The sequence below is a fragment of the Stylophora pistillata genome, chromosome 2 (assembly GCF_964205215.1).
Source record: "Stylophora pistillata chromosome 2, jaStyPist1.2, whole genome shotgun sequence".
NCBI classification, from domain to species: domain Eukaryota; kingdom Metazoa; phylum Cnidaria; class Anthozoa; order Scleractinia; family Pocilloporidae; genus Stylophora; species Stylophora pistillata.
The window spans coordinates 53624878-53646978 of record NC_142520.1 but is presented as its reverse complement, the minus strand read 5'-3'; the positions used below and the strand labels follow the sequence as shown (position 1 = coordinate 53646978).

Below are 22101 nucleotides of genomic sequence, written 5' to 3'. Positions count from 1 at the left end.
AAGTTAAGTATTAACTGTAATAGGGGTAGCATCGTGAGTAATGTGAACATTGTTAGTATTGTAATTACTGTAGGTGATTTAAGTAATATTAGCAATGTACTGTTATATGTAATTAATAAGTATAGGTAATCGCATGGGGCCGAGTAAAATTAAGGACTAATATCACGCGTGTTTTCGGAAGTTGCTGAAATTGCCCGAGTCGCGCAGCGACGAGGGCAATTTCTGCAACTTCCGAAAACACAAGTGATATTAATCCTTAATTTTACGAGGAACCATGCGATTACTTGTTTATAATATAAAATGTTTTCTTACTGATCTCGCGCAAAACGGGATGCCATTGTTACAAAACAAACAGAAATTTCTTTACCTTGGCAGTCGTTGCTAAGCGATTTTCAGCCAATCATTTTCAAGTAATTTTGCCCGGGGGAATTGCAAAAATTAAGAAAAGATGCCCTCTGTCTTGACCAATAACAATTCAGTAATTTTGCCCCTTATATGATAATAATCATAATAGCAATAATAATAATAATGATAATAAGGATAATAAAACATTCATTGATGTTAAACCAATTTCAGCATCTAAAAAGAATTTTTACGCAGTAATTAAAAGAGAAACGTAATCTAAGTGAAATTTGACCATTTTTGACTCATAAGCATAGATAATGAAATTCTGAGCTTTGGACTCTGCTAGAGTCTTGTCTCGGTCGAGTCGCGTGAGGGATCAAGTTACTCGCTCAGAACGTTATCTTACATCCTGACCCCAGGCCCCTGATATATATATATATATATATAACGCTACAGGACACGTGTTTCTCCACCCGTGGGAAGATTGGAGACGAGGCGTCGGAGTCGAGGAGAGGTTTGCTGGAGGTCTGACACTAATTATTGTTGCAACATATCCTCCCGGTGAGAAATGATCAATAGGATCAATTCGCCGGTAACAAAACGAAAAAGAACCTGGGACTGAAACTGCGATCGCAAAGCATGCATGGATTGTTTGGCTGGACAGAAATCAAAATGGCGTCCATTGCGAATGATAGTAAGCTCTCAGAAACTAAAGAAGAAGGCTTTATTTTAACTGAAGACGATATACCTGGGGCTGTTTTGCAAAACAGAAATGTAGAGGCATGCAGTGTGGTACAGCTAAAGCGCTGGCTGATTTGTAGGGGAGCGAAAACAAGTGGTAAAAAGTCAGCTTTAGTCAGCAGGTAAAGGGTCAAATTCAGCTTTTTCGTAGCTCTTTCTTTTGCTCACATAAAAACCATTAATATTTCTGATGGAAAACATATTCACTTAAAGATTTTATACATTAAATCGTCTGCTTAGAACTCCATTAACATTATTTAAAATCGTTTTGCATAGGCTAAAACACTATGTAGAAAATGGCCTTGACAAGAAATATCTTAGAGACCCCGACAACGGCGCTAATATTATGAAGAAAAAAGCAGATCTTGGTTTGCTTGATAAGAGAGAGCCTCAAACAAATGGAAAATTTCCAAAAGAAGGTTTCAACTCTGATCTCAATGCTCTCCCTAAAGTGTCATTTGGAACCATCTGGCGTTACATGATCGACTCAGTTGACTCAAAAAAACAACTCTCAACTGCTAAACCTCTTGTAAAGGGGTTCAATTTTTATAAGTCTGGGAACGTACATTCTATTCACCATTTAAAGGAAAGTGGGAAGCACTTTATAAAGAGCCAAGTTCTCCCATCAATGAAAAAGAACTTAATATACCAATGTCAAATAGTAATGTCAAGTATTGGAGGAGTACTCAAAGCATATTGTGGTTGCCCAGCAGGAATAGACGGAAGATGTAATCATGTGTCTGCAACTCTCTTTGCCTTGGCTGAATATTGCAAAGAAAGAGAAAAGATCTCCATAGAATCATGTACTTCTAAACCATGTAAATGGAATATCCCAAGGAAACGAAAAGGTCCTCTATCACCAATCTCAGCCATGTCATTTCATAAACATGACTACAGCAAACAAGTTAAGACTGACAGAACACCAAATATCAAGAAAGGGAAAGATGTTCGAGCTATACATCAGAGAGAGTGGTCAGATGCCAAAGTGAACAATATGTTACAAACTATCAAAGACTATCAAACCAAAAGTGGTAGCATTGTTGGCTGGAGTCACATACTGCCACAAGAGGTTAAAGAAGAAGACACCATTGTTTCGCCGCTCAAAGTCCTTCCACCATCCCTAAGGGAAATAAGTGAAAAATGCAAAGAAATTGAGAAAAAGTTGAATCTAGAGGAAAAGGAAATTACCAAAGTTGAGCAAAAGACTAGAGGACAATCAGAGGACAAGCTTTGGAATTATCACAGAAAGTGTAGAATAACAGCTTCGAAATGTTACCGGGTTGCCTCTTTGAAGCCCACTACATCACCAACAAAGGCACTTGCAGATGTCTTACAGTATAATAAACAGTATCAGAGTTTTGCAATGAATCAGGGTTTAGAGAAAGAAGAAGAAATTGAAAGATTATATGTTACATCTAAGCATAACTCAGGCTACAGGAATCTTTCAGTTGAGCCATGTGGGCTTTTTATTAGCCAAAGCCATGGTTTCTTAGCAGCCACCCCTGATGGTCTAGTGTCAGATCCTCATGTTTCCCAACCACTTGGACTTCTTGAAATGAAATTGATACAGTTAAATGACAGTGAGAGTCTTAGACAAGGTCTGCTTCAAAGAAGAATATGTAAGGACTGTGGTGACAACCATCTAAAGATGAACACTGGACATAAGTATTTCTATCAAATACAACAACAGATGTTTGTAACCCAGCGTAAATGGACAGATTTTGTAGTCAAGGGATCAACAGGAAATGAGCTATACATTGAGCGAGTCAACTTCAACTCTGAGTTTTGGGAAAGTGTTCTTCCTAAACTTTGCAATTTCTTTCAACTACAAGTTTTACCAGAGATGTCATATCCTCGAGTCAAATATGGGTTAGCAAGATGTCAGTTGAGATTTGAATAGACTGTGCCTAAATTGATTTAAATGAATTCATTTAGAACAGTGTAAAAGAAAACCTTGCAGTCTTGAATATAAGTTGCACAATTTTAATTATCTTGGACATAATGGGTCTACATGTAGTGTAACCTTTAAAAAGGTTAAAATACTAACAACAATAACAGGCACTATTTATTGAAATAAGTGGCTTTTAAATACCTGTGCAGTTATTGTAATTTCAATGTTTAATAAACCACAATAGTTGTCACTGGACAAAAGAATACAAAAGAGGCAAAGTATAATATATTTAGTTATAGTTAAAGTTAATGCATCAAAGTGTAGACTGCACATGTGTGGAAAACAATTTAAAGATTTATCAGATCAAAACGTCAAGCAAATATATTATCATGTAATGTATTATATTCTGCAGCTTTTGTTCATGTTTAGAATAAATAGTTTTGTTTCATTTTGCTTTGTGCTCAATCCTGAACAGTTTAATGACAGTACCATATATTTAAAGTGGTCTCTGTCAATTGCATTTGTTTTATAGCAAGACTAAAAACTATTCTGGTCCAGTGATATCATTAATTTGTCACTACATACTAAATATTTGTCAATAACTATTTAATATCATTTCAAAGTTCGTGTTTTTGCTCTATCTTACACCTTGGGTGCATTTCATTATAAGAGTGAAACATGCACTAATTTGCACAATTTTGCTTTCAAAGTGTTTCACACATCAACAATGAAATGCACTCTACCATGAACATGTACAAAATCTAATTAGTCTATTAAGGGAGGAAGAAAATTTGATAGAGCAGCCACCACAATTTGTTTCTAAAGTTGTTGGTACACTGGGGCACACAACAGTTAAAATGATGTGGCATTTTCCTTCAAAACAGCTTTGAATTAGTCTCTTTTGAACAGGATAAATTACAACACATGTATGTCAACATGTCTTCCTGTCCAGCCAATCAATCCATGCATGCTTTGCGATCGACATTCGATCCCAGGCCCTTTTTCGTTTTGTTACCGGCGAATTGACCACATGTCCGAAAATGATTGTTGTGATCATTCTCCGGTTCATTTCTGTACGTCATACCCAGGTCCCTGTCTTCACGCTCCACCAAAGCAAAAAAAAAAAAAAAAAAATGGCGGATATTCCTCCAAGCGGTGCTTCCAGCTCTTCAAGTTCAGGTGGTGCAGAATCAAGTGTGACAACTTCGAAAGGTACGTATCAGTTATTCTCACCGGGAGGATATGTTGAATGATCGCACAAGTTTTACTTACTTTTATTTAAATATATAATCGGATCGAATATAAACCCCTTGACATGCATATTAAAATATTCCAAGAAACTTTCCAAATTGACATCAATTAAAATTTATATATGCATGGCAGTCATGCTTTTCTAAGAAAGCAGTCTGTATCCAGAAAGACGTTCAGAGTAAGTGCCTATTTCAGTTCTTTTTTTTTTTCTATTTTTTTGTTCATGTGATAGATACCTTCAAGAAGCGTTGAAAACGATAAGTAGATTAACGTGGCCTTAAATAGTGGCGATCGAAATTAATTTTTATACGGCAACACAAGCAAGCGATACAATCACGTTTCTAAAATGCGACAGCGACACAATAAACTCTATTATAAAGCCTACGGTGACATCATAAAGTTTTATACTTTTTATAGTATTTTAAAATTGGCTCGCAAATATTCGATAAATGTAGAATGAAAGTAAATCAGAAATCAGAAAATGGCATTTTTGGGTGCCAAGTTTGTCTAAATTTCCCCTTTGAATACACCCCTGGATCTTTGCAACATTGTTTATTTTTTTCCTCTTGAAATGTCTCCAAGTCTGCCTACAACCTTGTGTTAAACCAGTTCCTTGTAGAAAAATAATAAACAACAACGGCTTTGGATTATGTGACATTTGTCTACATATAATCAAGGGACATTGCAACATGCGTACCCCCACCTCCTCAGAGATGCCAACCTAAAGAAATTGGAATGTGGGAGACTGCCAGTTTTGCTTTGAAATCAACTCTTCACGACCACAAAAATGGGGTAACAACCGAAAAAATGCGTCAAATATTTCAATTTTTATGCTAAAATTGATCAAAATGAGCGTGAAAACATGTATTGTGAGCATTGTCCCTGATATCCAGGAGATTTGGTCATCTGTAAGACCAGGAGATTCGGTCTGTATCCAGGAGACTACCGGATAATACAGAAGAGTTGGCATAGATGCCTCCTCCTTGGAAGACATTGTAATCGCCAGTAACAAGATGGCTTGAAATTCAAAGGTTTGTATGGAAATTCAAGCTAACTGACTCTTTCTAAAATTATATATTTGCGAGTTTTGTTTTAGAAAAACTTTTTTTATTAATCAAAGATGTGACACTCAAAATCTGGATTGTATAGAAGTCTTTATATTTCTCTAAATTTTTTGCAAAATCCAATATATTCTCTTTAAATTGGTTTTACAAAAAATGCAGGGAGTGTATGGGAAAACATGTTTACAAGTAAATACCAAATAATGGCCACGGTGTTTTAAATTTCATTATTAACAGCATATTTTTAAATCTTGTAACTCTTTTTCTTTTTTAAAGGAGGGAGTCTTAAGTGTTTCAATCTAAAAAGGATTATAATTTAGCTTTGGGTTTCCATGCAAACCTTTGAATTTCCCACCATGTTGCCCTGCCTGGTTATCCAATGTTGCAACTTATGTTATGAACTCCTCCATTCATTATTGATAGTTGTCATTGTACTTAATTACTCTCCTGCATCCTTTTCCTTGAATGAAGAAATGCCTCTCTTGTTCTCACGTGTCTGTTCTGTTCAGTCACAGTATTAATACTGCCATGTACATTATTCTCACTAGTATCACAAAGGTATTGCAAAAGTATAACAACTATAATTTTCATCCCAATATTCAAATTGCCTACCTTGTAACTTTTATTTAGCAGATATAACTGCTGAGATCAAATTAGCCACAGTGGTCAAAATGTTTTGCCCGTAATATTTTATTCAACTGATTAGGTATATTCTATCTATGTATACTACTACAGTCGACTACCAATAACTCGAACCTTCAGGGGAAATTAAAAGAGTTTGATTTACTGGAAGTTGAGAACAAATGACATCACACACAAAATTATTGACTCTCAAGATGAAGGAAGGCAAAGCTTGAAGAAATCTGAATGATGCTGAACTGCACTGTCATGTTAAAAAGCTGAACAACACTAGACTGCTTTAAAATAAGTTCAAAGTTTCAGACTCCAGTACCATATTTTTTACTTAACACAACTTGACAAAGGTGGTTAGAGTTATTGAGGATAAAATTGTATAGCAAATGACCTAAAGGGAAATTAAAATTGCTTCGAGTTAGTGGGAGGCTCAAGTTATTGAGGGTTTGAGTTACCGAGGTAAACTTACAGTAAATGTATGAAAGGAATCCAAGGGAAATAATGATGTCGGTTTGAGTTAGTGCAAGGTTCGAATTAGCGAGGGTTTGCGTTTTCCGGAGTCCACTGTATGTTCAAATTTTCTTCCCCTACCCTGGGGCGTATCCAATTGAACTCATCAAGCCTTGATTACCAGATTAAAATTTTGCGAGCTGAATAAAACTCTAGTGGCATGGCGCGGTCGCTTAATGGTTAGTGCGTTGGACTCCAGATCGAATAGTTCAGGTTTGAGCATCTGCCAGGGCATTGCGTTGTGTACTTAGGCAAGACACCTTAAACTCACAGTTCCTCTCTTCACCCAGGTGTATAAATGGGTACCAGTGAATTTACTGTTGGGGGTAACCCTGCGATGGACTAGCATCCCATCTAGGGAGGAGTAGAAATACTCCTACTTGCTTCATGCTACGGAAACCAAGATAAGCTCCGGCCTGATGGGCCTCTTGCCTCAAATGCAGACTTAAGCTATCAGAAATCGAAATTGAAAATCAAAATCAAGATTATGTTATCAGCCTTTGCCAAAGTCTTCAGCTGATAGCAACAAACTTTAACGATAAAGACCTTGATGATTCTGGATATCACAGAAACCTCAATAAGTATTAACACTACATATATTATTATTAATATAGTTTACCTAATTCTCCAAGCACAGCTCACTGTAAGTATTGTATCACATACATACATTGTGTGAACATTGGTTGACAAATTAAGGCCAATAACACTTTGCACTCCCCCTTTATCTACTAGCATTCTATCTCAAATCCATTTCTCTGATTGGCTATTTTACCCTTTCTATCTATGATGTGATAGAACACGAGTAGTGATTCTCAACAAAATGGTAGTAAGTTTTTGTGTAACTTTCGAAGTGTTTTAAATTGTATTGTTCTGACAAAGAAGTTGCGATCTAATGGACTGAGGTGTTGTACGCCTAAATTTGACTACAATCACAAGTTTCCAACCTGATTATCCAGTTGCCCAAAAGGTCTATACCTTCCCAAATATTTTTTTGGTATTAACCCCCTCCCCTAACCCCCACCCTCCCTCCCCTGGAAAGTTCTCTTAAGCTTCATTTTTTCCTTTAAAATCTCTGGCTATTGAGACCTCCCTCGATCCCCCTCAGATTTTCCAAATAACCATCCTTTGGTTTGGTATGGATATTTTTCTAACCTTGGTTGTTCTTTAATTCTTTTAAGAAATGTCCATCCTGTTTGGCTGATTGCCCTGTTGCACTGAAAAAATGTAGAACAGCTACATGCAATTACAAATTTGAAAAAAAAAAGAAGGACTGGGACAAAGTGTTGAAGAGGGGGAAAACAAGCTCCACCCATGAAACCAGAAAGCTACATTACAGGGTATGTACATGTAGCCTAACTAGATGTAGCTTTTTGTCAAAACATCAGTTGTTCCATTATTCCTGCTGATACTGATATTATTGAATCTATCAATCATTAATTACATGTGTTTGTGTAAAGTTCAGCACCAAAGATCATTGTAGCAGGCAGTTCATTTTAATCAAGAGGTGTCAATTGTTTTAATTATTAATTTTTCACACATGGATTAAGCTATAATGCATATTTATTATATGCCTTTGGATTTTTGGCTGATGTCCTTCGCCTCCACCATGACTACAATGTTGTTGTGCTCATGCATAAGAAGCATGGCAGAGGCCATAATATCTATAAATATGGCACCCCTGGGGTGGCATATGATTTTATTGGGGACAAAACAACAATGGTGGCACCCTGCAGGGAGGGACAGCTTTTTTTAAATTTATATGCTGCTTTTTGTGAAGGTATTTAATACTTTTTATTATGTGACTGTATAGTTATTATGTGTATAGTTTATTGTAACTAGATAAAAGTCATTGTTTTCCTTCATTTACATAAAGTTGACACTGCATACTAGAAACAATAATATGAAGAACCTTTAAGAATGAAATAATAAAGACTCCTTATAACTTATAACTCCTTCTAACTCTTCAAGATTAATTTTGTATGAAGTCAATGAAAAAAAAAACATTACAAGATGACCACAAACAGGGTTATCAGTGATATGTTATACGCAAGCTAGGATAACATAAACTGGGTAACTTCATTCATATTAACTTTACCCTCTGTTACATTGAGTTTATTGAAATTTGCATTCTTCATTCAGCCAGATGTAGGCAAAAGGGAAAAAACACAACAACATTAACCCCAAGCCTAGATGAATTTATGGAACAACTGTCTTCATGTAAGTATTCCATTTTTACTTAGTTGTACTATAACATATTCATTAAAAGTAAGCAAAGCATTTGGTGGAACTGGTTTGGTTCAATTTCTAGCCTTGTCCAGTTTAGGGTGTTGTGTTGTCATACAAGAAACATGCCCAGTTTCACCAAGCATGTGACAGGTCTACATGTAAATACTGACTAAACAATTTAGTAAACTTTTTGCTTTAGGTGAAATTACGAGGAAATAATAACAAGTTTTTACTACTGAGTAATTGATTTGTCATGTTCTCATTGTCATAAGTCATGGTGGCCTAATGGCTCTTAATTTTGCTGGACTCTGGATTGAGCAGTCTGTGTTTGAGCCCAGGCTGCCATTGCTGTGCTGTACTTTTGGTCACTTTATTCCCACAGTACTACTCAACTGAGAATGAATGAATGAATGAATGAATGAATGAATGAGTGAAAGAATGAATGAATGAATGAATGAATGAGTGAAGGAATGAATGGGTATCGTTGAATTGTTGAGGCAACCAGACAGATCAGTGTTGGGGGGGGGGGGGAGTGTGATATACCATTGTCCAGGAAGAGCTGCAATACTTATTGGAATAGAGTAGTTTTTACTTGAGAGTCCCAAAAAAATTGCATTTACGTTGGTTTTGCATTACTGTGATTGGTCTTAAAAACTGCATGTTTGATGGTTGCTTAAAAAATCTGTGCCACTTTCTCAACCAATCAGAAGTGTAAGTAAACCAAATCTAATCACAAGTAAAGGCAGAAGCAATCTTAACTTGCTCACACAAGTTTTACTGCACTTAACTTGTTGCTAAGGAAAGCATTGAACTAAAAGATTCATTAGGGAATAAATCATGTGCATATAGGGTGGTCTAACATGCATGTGTGAGTTGTAAATTAGCCCGTATCTATGGCTACCATAAATACCTGCAGTTGTAGTTATTTATTTAAAACAAGAGATAACTATACATTTGGGTGATTTACATTGTTGTTAATCATTGCCTGAGTCCCTGACTTGGCAGCCTGCTGTTACTGATTCATACACCAACGTAATAAGCTTTAGAGCAACAGGTATATTTAATCTCACTTAAGCAGGAATTTACTTTTACGGCTAAGGAAAGCACTGGCGTTGAAGATCCTCGAGACTCCCCTAAAGAACCTCCTCAAAGGAGGCCAACAGATGGGCAATTATGTGAGTATATAGCATTGTAACGTTTAATAATAATTATCCTTTTTTCCCCACTCACTGTTCTACAACTTCGAGCGAAAGTGTTGCAGAGAAACAAATCATTTCCTGGATCCCTTAAGGCAGCTAGCGATTAGCTAGAAAGGCTTCTGAGACTTCCTGCGTAATACTTTAACTACAGTGATGAATGAAATGTCATAATAGAGAATGATCTTGGCCAAAAAAATAAAATAAAATAAATCATATACCAACGTAGTTGGTTTTAAAGCAACAGGTATATTTAGTTTTACTTGAAGCGCGAACTTACCTTTACAGTTAATGAAAGCACCGGCCTGGAAGAGCATAGAGACTCCTCTAAAGAATTAGAGCAAGAATCTCGGCTTGAACTTTCTTGCCTCCCCAATTGACATGGACAGACTGTCCCTCGATAAAATCGAGGTCTTTCTCAACAATTAAACGAGTCGCTGCGATACCTGTTTTTTTTCTTCCGGGAAGAGAAAAAGTGCTTTTGAAGCAGGTTTACTCGTTTGCCTACACAATTGTCTAAGAGACATGTTGCAACTTTAAAGAGAGTGACATCTATAACCTTGAGTATAGCAAGGGTGATTACATCTTTTATACGCGTCACTGATACCCTGGTCCCAGAGGTTCTCTTCTCTTTACCGGAGTACGAGAATTCGGCGCAAAGCGCCGAGGTCGCGCGGATCAAAAATCCAGTCTTTTCAGTGGGTATGTGAAGTTTTATTGTCTTACCGTTCTCACATGGGAGCGTGTCTTTGACCATAGATTTAAGTACGTCACAAGTCATGCATTAAAATATCAATAGAATTTTCTATCACCTAACTTTCAATTGTTTCTGAGCGGTACTATTGACAAGCGACAGAGTCGATGGGAGTTTGACTAATGGTCGTGGGTCGTGGGTCATGGGTACAAGTCGTGGGTCGTGGGTGTGGGTAAAAGTCGTGGGTGTAGTTAATACTTAATAATAAAAATAACCATTTAAAATATTAAATATAATAATACATAAATTTTATACAACCCCGTCATTCATTAATTTAACTGCTCTTTCTTCTAGTTATTTTATTTTGTTTATTCAATTTACCCTACTTTACGTCTATTTTTATCTGTTACCTCACTGTCAATGAAATTAGTTTCAGTTTCGCGACGCATTCCGAGAACTCGTTTGATAACAAAGGGAAGAGAGATAAATCTTGTAATTACACACTGTGTACACGTATTTCGAGCTGTGCGGTCTGCGTTCTGCGGTCTGCGTTCTGCGTTTTCGAGGTCTATGTTAACGAGACACCTGAGTTGTTTTGTACGATTGTACCAAAAATGATTTCATATAGTAGAAGTACTATAACGTCAAAATTGCGACAGCGCTCGTGAATTCTATATTTGCGGCTAAAGTCAGGGGCCAAGGAACAGAAATTCCGAGATCTCGTCTGACAAAATCAATGACAAAAGAATGATAGATAAATCTGGTAATTACACACTGTATACAGAAAGGAAAACTGATTGTGCACAAGTCGACTGACTCAAAAGGCACACACATAACCTCTGCCAGACTGGTAACTCGACAGTGGAGGATCGTAAACGCGATATTAGCTGTGGTCACACTACAGGGTTTTGTCCAAGGGAAACTTGAATTGTTGACAGTTTCCCTAGGGAAACTCAAATTTGCAAGTGTGACCGATTTTTCCCTAAGTAAATTACCTCGGGAAAGTTTTATCGTCTGGGGCTTGAAAACCGCAAGAGAACAAAAGAATGTCCTGTGGATTTCCCTTGACAACTACCCTAGAAAGCAGAAAAAGGGAAAAATCACATCCCAGAGTAGCCGACCAATGGACGCTCGTCGGCGATCGCGCTGGTGACAGATCCGGAATTATCGTGTTGTGAAACTAATTTAATGTAATTACAAGATTTATCTCTCTTTTCGTCGCGAAAGTGAAACTATGATTTCATTGACAGTGAGATAACAGATAAAAATAGACGTAAAGTAGGAAAAATTGAATAATCAAATAAAATAACTAGAAGAAAGAACAGTTAAATTAATGAATGACAGGGTTGTATAAAATTTATGTATTATTGTATTTAATATTTTAAATGGTTATTTTTATTATTAAGTATTAACCACACCCACGACTTTTACCCACACCCACACCCACGACCCACGACTGGTACCCACGACCCACGACCCACGACCATTAGTCAAACTCGAACCCCTCAAATCCGGAGGAATTGTCAGGTTTAAGGGGTGTCCGGTGTACTGAGGTTTTACCCATATAGCGATTTTATGCAGCATAATGTACTGTTTGACTGTAAGTACCAGTACATGGTACACGAGCACTAATAAAGCACATCAGTAAAGGAACTAACAATATGGATCACAAGGAAGCTTTTCAACATCATTTTATTTGATATACAAAAAAATTCAGTGTTACACGCATAGTAATATGATCCCCGCTTTTAACTCATTTAAATATAGGATGTTCAAGATTCTCTGTATAAATTTCCAAGATGCTTTTGGAAAAAGGAATCCAATGTTAACTGCATCTAATTACAACGCTGTTCAACTATTTTTCTTTGGGTTAAATTTTCCAGCTCTAGAACCAGTTAGAGATAATTCTCATCTTTGTGAACCGCAAAATTTTTTAACTTATTAACCATATCAAGCACTTCTTTATGTGAAGGGTTACTCCCAGGAACGTCAACATGTTTCTCCTGCTCATCATATGGACAAACTGTTCGTTCTACTCTTCAGTTATCAGTTCAACAAAGCTTGATATCGGGTCTCTTTCCCAGTCCCCGGTGTTTTCTTCTGTTGGCGGTTCAATGTCAACGTTTTGTAAGATCGACTGATCGACTCTCAACTGTTGAGCAAGAAGCGACCGCGGAATGTCGCCTTCATCTTCGTAGTCATCTTCTTGTTCGTCAGTCACAGGAAAGCCAGTACGTGGTTTTGAAACACTTTGTAAGAGTCGAGACCATGCCTCGGCTATTCAGTTCATAGTGTCCAGTACATTATTTCTTTACAGAGTTCAGAAACGCTTTCAGCCCTTTCGATCTTGCTTAAGAGCGATCGTAGTGCATGTTTCTTGTATCGTGCCTTAAAGGTTACAGATGATCCGTTGACCAAGTGGCTATAAATGGGATGTTGTGTTTGCGGGAAGAAACTTCAAGGTTACGTTCGAGAGCTGACAGTCGCCATGTGATGAGGCATTATCCAAAAACATCAGAATGTGGCGTCGTTTTCTTTTCATCTCTTAATTCACATCTTTAAAACTTTCACGTCCAGTTAACAAGGTCAATTTCTTTGTCAGTATGTGATTACGGAGTGAAAAAAGAGTCCGGTTTCCGGAAGTGAGGGGTTCCGGTTTATTGAGGTTAAAAATAGAGGAAATGTACAGCAGAGATTTTAGGGCCGAAAAAAACGTCCGGTAAAGACAGGATTCCGGTTTATTGATGGTCCGGTTTATTGATGGTCCGGTTTAGAGGGGTTCCACTGTACTTCATCTCCAACTTAAACATTTCTTTAATTCTTAACTAAAACAACTTAGTAAGGAAGTACGCAGATTTCAGAGAAAGCTGGCATCAGTCCAATTACTTCCTGTTTTAGTCGCGCGCCGTTACCAACCAATCGAAAACAACAGGTTACGCTGTGACCTTACCTGTGACGTTATTAATGAGGAAGTTATAAATAGTTGGGCAAATTTTCAAGTGCTTTGGGAAATGACACACTTCTATACGGCGTTGTTTTCTAGACAGACATTTGGGCTCTGTGAGCCGCTAGGAGCTATTTGGGAGAAGGGGACTTATTGCACTGAAGGGGGGGATTACACAGTTTTCAGGGGGAATGGAGGGGGATAACTCGTCGCCAACAGAGTATAAAGTAGGGGACTATAGAAAATTGACTGCTAATTAACTTCCAATGAGTGAGATCATATAAATATTACAGAGGCTAATGAGGAGATCAGATAAATTTTATCTTAACACAATCAAAATCTCCGACCCCCCCTTCCCCCACCACCCCCTCCGGCGATAAAAAGTGACCATTCTTGCGCCTAAACGGAAGCTGGTTCATGAACTAGATCTTCAAAAAATAAAGTTTTTTCTTCTTCACTGAATATTTGTCTTGCAGACCTTTATTGTCAGAAGAGGTTTATGTCCAAGTCATTACAAGTTTCCGAGAATTAGACCGGTCAGAAGAAGACTTGAATGACGCTCTTAGGCAGTGGATTCCAAGAAGGAAACGCACTATGGAAAAACTTGAGGAACTAGCGTCCAAATTACATGAGCACCATATGAATGTCAGCAAATCCACCATAGCAGGTGCTTCCGCGAGCGCAGTGGGAGGAATCCTAGCGGTAGCGGGCCTGATCACCGCGCCATTCACTTTTGGAGCTGGGCTCGTGATCTCCCTTGTTGGCGCCGGAATCGGAGGCGTGGGGGGCCTGGTGATGTCTGTTTCCAAAGTAATTGAGCTAATTCTCACAAAGTTAGGATTGAAAGAGGTTCAAGAAGCCATTGACGAGGACAGGGAAGCTTGCACGCAACTGCAAGAAAAGTTGGACAGGCTCGAGAAGATCATTTCCGACATAAGACAGAGTAATAGTTTTGCATTTCTGCACAATCTAGCTCAGAGGGAGTTCACGACTTCAACTGAAGAGAAAATAGATGTCTCCGCCAGGTTTTTTCGGTTGTTCTCGTCCACGGCTTCGTTAGGGGCTGGGGCGTTCGCTGCTACTTATCTCTTCGTGCGAACCGGGGGTTTGCTGGGAGTGGGCGTGGCCAATTTAGCTGGAGGAATTGCTGGCGCCGTGCTGTTACATTTGGATATCTACATGTTGGTGAAATCGTCTCTAGAGGTGCTCGACTACGCAGGCTGTGCAAGACATCAGGGAGCTACGAAGCAAATTGGAATGCCCAGAGGAAGAATGCATTCAGGAGGTGGTAAAGAAATTCATCGCCGAGAAGTTTCGGGAGACCTTTAATGATGAAGGTTCAAATGAAGCACAAAGAGACGACGATGATGACCAAAGAGAAGCCGAAACTGTAGCAATTTAGAAAACAAAGAGATATTTCAGTAGCGATAACAATAGAATGAAACCTGAGTGAAGTGGACTGGTGTTACAAACAGAATCCTCAAGAACCTTGGCCAAATATGTTTTTTTTTTTTTAATATATTTTAGGGAAACTATGCACCTTTGTAAATCGTGTCCGGTTCACAGATTTCACTGACTTGCAAGGAAAATAGCCGAATGTTGAATTACTATGATTAGCCGAACGCACTTATCTCTAAACACATTTTGATTCAAATTTCCTTCTGTCAAACCGCAATTACTGAGATTAAAACAAACTCAGAAAAAAATCCCGCTCCTGATTATTGAAATTCGAATGCATAAGTAGACTGCAGAGTGTAAAACGATATTTCCGTTCTGCATTCTCTAGAAATTTAAGCTTTTTGAGATGTAAATAGGATATGTTAATTTATGAAGTGCCCAGGAATCTTAAAGCCTGGTTTGTGTGTGTAAAAATTTACCTTTGTTTTGAGATTCCAAAGAGTAATCTACATGTGGCCTTTTGAAAACTGTCTTCAAATGTGCGAAAAATTGAGTATGGACATCACCCTTTGGAAAGGAACTCATTAACTTGGTCATGCATTTTAAAACACACTCTTGGTTAACAAACAGCTGCCATGGTTATTGCAAATAAAAATCAGTGTTTCTTCAGTTCATCAAGTTTTTTTTTGTGTGGGTGTAGTTCCTAATTGTTAAAACAGTTTGCTGAGAGATGGGAGAAAAAAAGAGTTTAAAAGTTAAAGTTAAAGAGTTTTTCTACAAAGAATGACTGCATGGATTAGAAAGTTAACCCTTTGATTCTTTTCACTATCTTCTACACATTTCCTTATAAATAAGTTGTACGAATTTGATGTTAAATCAAGACAACTTCTACCTGATAAATTTGAGTATCCTCAATACCTGTTTGATGGATAATGTATGGATATTATAGAGAGAATCCATATGTTAATCTCCTGTAGGAATTAAAGGGTTGCAGATGTCACGGCGGCGACGCCTGTGGAAACATCGCCTGAAAGATGAAATTTCACTTCGCCAAAGGCCTTCATAGTATTCTGCGAGTAGATCAATGAGAATTTGCAGCACCAGATCTCCCTTCAGCATAACATTAGAGCAGTGTTGAGTGCAAAGTAGACGCATAAATAATTTTCCGTCGGGGTTCCTGTTTTCAGACGGTGCAGAAATTGAAGAATTCTCGGTGTTGTTTTGCATGGAACGGCAAGGAAAGTGTGAACATGCACCTGTCGAGCGAATGTTTTGCTTCATGAAAATCTCTAGTTTCGTCATCTCGTTGCCTGTACTGTTGACGTTCTTTCAGAACTTAGCGTCCAAAATACAAATTTACTCTCTCTTTCAACATACTAATTGATAGCTTGATGTCTGAAATAAAAATAATTCCTTATCCTGCTACAATACAGTTACGATTCCTCTAAGGATACTTGCGGTATTTTGAATCGCAAAGAAAAAACCAATATATTTCGTCGCGTCATATTTTTAGGTCATGATCTTCACGAAACTGTTGATAATTTAGAAGACGTTAGTATTTAAAAAGTAGCTGAGTAAGTTATTTAAGAGTTGTAATAGGCAGTTGTCTCAAAACAGCAAACCGTATTCGTTATGTTGGTGCTTTTGCGTTAATGGCAATGTCATTAGTAAAAAGACACGGTATAGTTATTTACTTTTGCTCAATCTGTACGCACGCTCTCTTTAGAAGCGCTTCGGCACGAGAGTTTTTCATCCGCGTTAAATGTTGAGGCTTTGAGCAACGCGAATCTACGAGAGGTCTGTCAAGGGCCTACCGCTGATAATTAGACTGAAGATTAAGGAAAATAAATCACTTCTTCCGCATCGTATAGACAAATTTGAGATTTATCCGTCCTTCAAATTGTTTTAGCAACCAAGGGAAAGGGCCTCACTACGAAACTACTGTGGTGCATGCGTGAGACACTGATCATATAGTTAAAATATTTAGAATAAAATTTCCTTTTAGCTATCGGTCATAGCAGAGATTTTTATATCCAGGCAGAAGAAATATCTCAGTCGTTCTCGATTGTTCAACTTCGCATGCATGAGTAATTTGCAAAGTGTAATACGGGATTTCCGTATCTTTACTCTAGAAATTTTAGCTTATACGAAGATAAACAAGATATTTTTATTTAGGAAACCCTGGTTTCTCTGTCACAGTTATTGTATCGGATCAATGTCTGCGCACCACCCAATCCCTTACCCAGCAACAGTCAGCTGATGACAAGTTAAGGTTAATGTTGGGCTAGGGGAGGGGTACTGGGTACTGATACTGTAATTGATCCTTGTATTAAATATAACCATTTATATGAGAACAGAAATTTTTTTCAAACCCACCGCTGGGGTGTTTAGAGCTACGTGCACCTAGAATGCGAAAAAAGCCTTAAGAAAGGATTTTGTTGATGACATAAAAGACAATAATCACGTGCATTACTCGTACACCTCGTGATATTCACACGTGATGTTTTGCAATAAGTTTTCAAATTGCACTTTCCGACGGTTCGTGCAATAATGCAAACTTTCAAAACATCACAGAGACCTGTGTCAGTTGAAGTCTACACGCGCACCAGTCGAACTCTAGCAGGGCCCCGTCTTAAATTTGCTAATTTGAGGGAGAAGTAAACCCCGGAATCCCTGAAATTTTCATATTAGCTGTTTAAAAGTATATAAAAACGTTAACTACTTACCGAGTTTTGAGATTCCAAAAGGACGCAGAACCTTCGAAGATTCTTTTCTTTGTCACAAATTCTACTGCGAACGCAGCCATTTTGAAAAGCAAGCTTGTAACCTAGCCGGAAACACACGACATCCTATAACTCAACCCAAATGGCAGACGAAAACGTATGCACCACAAACAGCCTTTGTTTTGGTAATTGGCTGCACTGTTGTAGCATAGCTAGCGCTTCGGTACGAATCGATAAGGTTCGAGTGCAGCCATGAAGTCTTTAACCCTCGAGATAAGCGGCCAAGTTACTAACTAAACAACAATCAAGTTTCAGGCGCATTCGAGGAAAATTGTCGCAAGGTTACACTCCTCTCTGGAATATCACAACGCGGTCGTGTCATAATTTCAATTTGCTCTTTTCACCTTATCACTCACCGGAGTGATAAACAGGTAATTTCTTCCGGAAAAATCATCAAACTTCCCAACAAAAAAAGAGGGACGAAATTGTACTAATTCAACAACTGGAGGATGCTATATTGATTTTCCGGTAGTTCCGTGGCATCAAATGGAAATATGTTAAATACAATATGGAGTAACTCTACAGTGTCAGGTGGGCTCCTGACAGTGTTCAATAACTTTAAGTTTTTCAAATACAACCTTTACAAAATTGATGATGCATAAAGCGCATAGAGCAGAGCTATCTACAAATTTTTGATTTAAGTTAATATTGGGGTAAAAACAGAATCCCTGAATGGATATAAGAATAGTAGTGACTTGATTTTTTTTATGCTTGTTTTTCAGGAGTAAAGTGTGACTGTAGCTAGCCCAGTCCGTGCGCGGTGGATTTTCGCGCCATTTTCGGTCACGTGAGCCGCGCGTTTCTTTCTCTCGCGGATTAAAAGCTAGTTGATTCAAACTTGCAAGATTTACGCTTATTTAGCGCCTTTTTTGTTGTCCATTTCTCGATTCCAAGGCTGGACAAGATAAATAAGTGTTATGACTACAGTGGCTTTTTTCTTAATCCATATGATCGATATCACATAAAGGAAGAGCGAAGCAAACGCGAGGCGCGCGTGAAGGGTGGGCGCGCGAGAGGATAAGTGCTCCCCGCCTCGCATGTGCCCTTTGTGCATACCACTTTACCTTTACTCCACCCTTACACTAAAATACACAATCAAATGAAAGATAAATGTTTCCAATTGCCAGTGATGTATTAATTACAATCATTATTCAGTGTTACATGAATAAACGCTTCTTTCTGTCTGAGTGGCAAGCAGGCTGTACTCTAATCGCGTTCCTCTCCATATCGAATAACTTTTGTGTGTCCCGTAATTGTAGAGACGTAAAGTGAGTCACACAACGCCAGTCACGCAAGACACAAGATGCAATAACGAACCAAAGCTCGAAATCTCTGTCCTAGTTGTAGGGGTGAGGTACTCCTTTACCCGCAAGATCGTAAATGCTGTTTAGAATTCTACTATTTACATTACAGTTAATGGTGGCGAAGGCTCCGATGTGGTGCCCTTGATGATGAGAAGACAAGGGAATCTTGACGCGTTAATGTATCTGCGTTTCCTCGTGACGCAGCGCTGGCGCTGTCTAACAGCTACAATCCTTGATCTTGTATTCAAGAAAGATATTTATCACCCGCCTCTAGATACGGGCCGGGCACTCTCTCAATTTTCTTAATCCTTGGAACTTCAGGTAGGTTTTTTTTTTCATCGCGGTCAGACTACTGACGAGCACCCTTTCTTTTTTTCTTTTTTAAGAAAAGAACCACCCTACGACTCCTTAAATTGAAATATAGCACAAACTAGATCTGGATCGGGGAGGGGGGGGGGAGGGGGAGTTGGTGGTAGTTACTCCAAGGCGGAAACTGGGAAGGGCTCTTTCTGAAAGGGTTCGCATTGATAACTAAAAGGATAGCTTTATTCAATAGCGTTATTTGGTAAGAATTTTACGAGGTGACAAATTCGAACACTTAATTACTTCAGACGTAAATCAGCGAAGGCGAGATCCTATTATTAATGCTTTAGTTGCTGGCTATTGTTGCTGTAGATATTTCACGATCAAATCATTGAGACTTTTTCGTCGCTGCAATAATTCTCGGAAAAATGAACATTGTCAAAGTCTCTTGGAAAAAGTTTAGTCTCTTTTTCCTTTACTTCCTGTGTTGATGGAGGCTCTTGGGGCATGACGGCTTTGATCCCGCTCCTCTGGTTTTCCCGCTTCGCGAAAGCGTGACGTATGAGCTAATAAGGATGCACGTACGCGTAACATTTGTCAAACTAACGCTGACTCATTTATTGCGCATCTCCCTCTCCCTCTTTGAAGCTCCTCTCAAGCGCAGGTGTTCCTTGGGATCAAAGAATCACACTGATGTACTTCGAAGGAAGAAAATCGGGAGGTAAAAGGTCTAAGTGTCTACTTCTTTTGTATCGACGAATGCGTAACCCTTCAATAAGGAATTCTTGAAGGTATGTTAAATTTACAACTTCAAAAGACGAGAAAACTGTCCCCTGAGAGGCTCAACGGGTATCAAGCACTACTCAATCGCCCATCTGAAATCTGAGGGCGGATTCACTATAGTATCGAAGATCAAGCTAGGGTTAACATTGAGTTTGGGGAGGGATAGGTGCAGAGTTTCTCAGGTACTGTCTTTAAACCCTTGTATCGTGGCGGTCGCAGAAAGCAAGGTAACAGTGTATCGTGCTTAGGAACTGCAAGACAATTCCATGCCAACGTCTCTCTAACTCCAAATGAAGATGATTTGATGGGTTCTGACCAAATTGCTGCCCTGGACCACGAATCTAGTAATTTGCATAACCGCTCGTCGAGCCTATTAAATTTTCAAGGTAACACCTTTCAAACTAACAAAACAAACAGCCCTTCCGTTCCGCCGGTGTTTCCCGAGAACGGAACGAACACTTCAAACTCTCGGACTGACAACAATACGTTTCCAGTCATCACGGATCGTCCCATTGAATCGCGTAGCGTGTTTGGCATGAGCTTGATGCTTGCAAACACAATGTCTCTGGCGCCCAAGATCGACGAAGTTCGTTCTACCATCTTAGACTACAAACCAAATTTAGGGTTCATTACCGAAACGTGGTTGAGGGACACCATCAGCGAAAACCACCTCCACATTCCCGGTTACTCGTTTATTTCTAGAAACCGCACCACGGACATTCACGGAGGGATTGGGCTCTATATAGTGGACTCGATCAGGTATAGATCTCTTGATCACTTACAAGACCCTAAGTACGAAGTTCTTTGGGCGTGGTTAAGACCAAAAAGACTCCCGCACGGGCTTCCTGCGTTATCACGGCCACGATATATCATCCGTTCTTCAATGACAGCGCCAGAGACACTGCTTTGTTGGACTATCTATCAGCATCCTTGACTACTGTTGAGGGAGAATTCCCAGGTTGCGGGATTCTACTCTGCGGCGATTTCAATCGGCTAAAGTTGAATCGTTTAGCTGCACAATTCGGACTGCGGCAATTGGTCAACAAGCCCACTAGGGGTGATCAGATCCTGAACCTGGTCTTCACCAACCAACCAGGTTTGTATAACATAAATTCCGTTCAGATTTTACCGCCGTTTGGTTTATCGGATCACAATGTTGTCTTCGTGCACCCAACAACTCGTGCTCCAAGGGAAGGCCCAAGTAGAAGAACCCTTTCCAAGCGGGACACTCGGGCCAGTCGCACGTCCGAGCTTGCGCGTTTCCTCGCATCTATCGACTGGTCAGTGGTTAGCGAGGCATCCAACTGCGAGGCTAAATTGGCGCTGTTTACGGATTTCATCAAAATTGGTCTTGACCACTTAATGCCGGTTATACATGTCAGACTTCACCTGAATGACCCCCCGTGGGTTACTGAGCGGTTTAAGAACCTCATTAAGATCCGTCAACACGCCTTCCACAATGGAGACATGGATCAATACCGGCGATATCGAAATGACGTCAACTGCACGCGTAAGTCACTTCGCAGTAAATACTATGCAAGCAAAGTGAATAATTTAAAGAACATCAAGCCCTCCCAGTGGTGGAGCGCAGTTAAACGAATCGCCGGTATGAATCCTGCGTCATCTTCTGAAAGTCTCCTTTCCAACCTTCAGCTCGGGGACAGTTTTGATCGCCTAAATGACGTTGAACTAGCTAACGCCATCAACGCTGTGTTCTTAGAACCCATGAAGCATTACCAACCCCTATACGCTGTCCCGACTGTAGTGGAGGACTCCGATATGCCTTTAATTACGGAATTTGATGTCCTACACGCTCTAACCGATCTAAACCCGAGGAAGGCAGTTGAACTTGACGACATCGGTAACTGGCTTTTGAGGGAATATGCAGTGATTCTCGCACAGCCTATTACATCTATACTGACCGCGAGCTTTAGAGAACAAAGGCCTCCCGCCTCTTGGAAGCTTGGGGACGTGGTGCCTCTCCCTAAGCAAAAACCCGTGGTTGATGCTACTAAGCACCTGCGTCCTATCTCCTTGA

The 22101-nt window shown here is 39.2% G+C and overlaps 2 protein-coding genes, 1 long non-coding RNA gene and 1 pseudogene across 3 annotated transcripts in view; all 4 read left to right on the top strand.

Moving 5' to 3' along the window:
* Nucleotides 1-962: 962 nt before the first annotated feature.
* On the top strand, nt 963-3425 carry LOC148740351 (uncharacterized). Its single transcript, XM_088750524.1, has 2 exons — nt 963-1208; nt 1363-3425. Exons 1-2 carry the CDS (start codon nt 985-987, stop codon nt 2984-2986), a joined length of 1848 nt encoding a protein of 615 aa, XP_088606650.1. The 5' UTR covers nt 963-984; the 3' UTR covers nt 2987-3425.
* Nucleotides 3426-8021: 4596 nt separating this feature from the next.
* Nucleotides 8022-11813, top strand: LOC148740350 (uncharacterized). Its single transcript, XR_015997147.1, has 3 exons — nt 8022-8209; nt 8572-8649; nt 9737-11813. It is a non-coding gene; the product is annotated as an uncharacterized LOC148740350 (long non-coding RNA).
* Nucleotides 11814-13683: 1870 nt separating this feature from the next.
* Nucleotides 13684-15564, top strand: LOC148740349 (uncharacterized; annotated as a pseudogene).
* Nucleotides 15565-20622: 5058 nt separating this feature from the next.
* The window catches only part of LOC148740348 (uncharacterized), a 1625-nt gene continuing 146 nt past the window's right edge, over nt 20623-22101 (top strand). Inside the window, exons 1-2 of the mRNA XM_088749668.1 lie at nt 20623-20822; nt 20954-22101. The exon at nt 20954-22101 is cut by the window's right edge and continues 146 nt beyond it. Coding sequence (XP_088605794.1) covers nt 20623-20822; nt 20954-22101 — 1348 coding nt within the window. The remainder of the gene's footprint in view (nt 20823-20953) is intronic.

Coding starts and splice junctions, on each gene's coding strand:
- LOC148740351 (XM_088750524.1), top strand. CDS start 985: ATGCATGGATTGTTTGGCTGGACAGAAATCAAAATGGCGTCCATTGCG. Junction 1,209..1,362: donor AAGTCAGCTTTAGTCAGCAG/GTAAAGGGTCAA, acceptor CGTTTTGCATAG/GCTAAAACACTATGTAGAAA.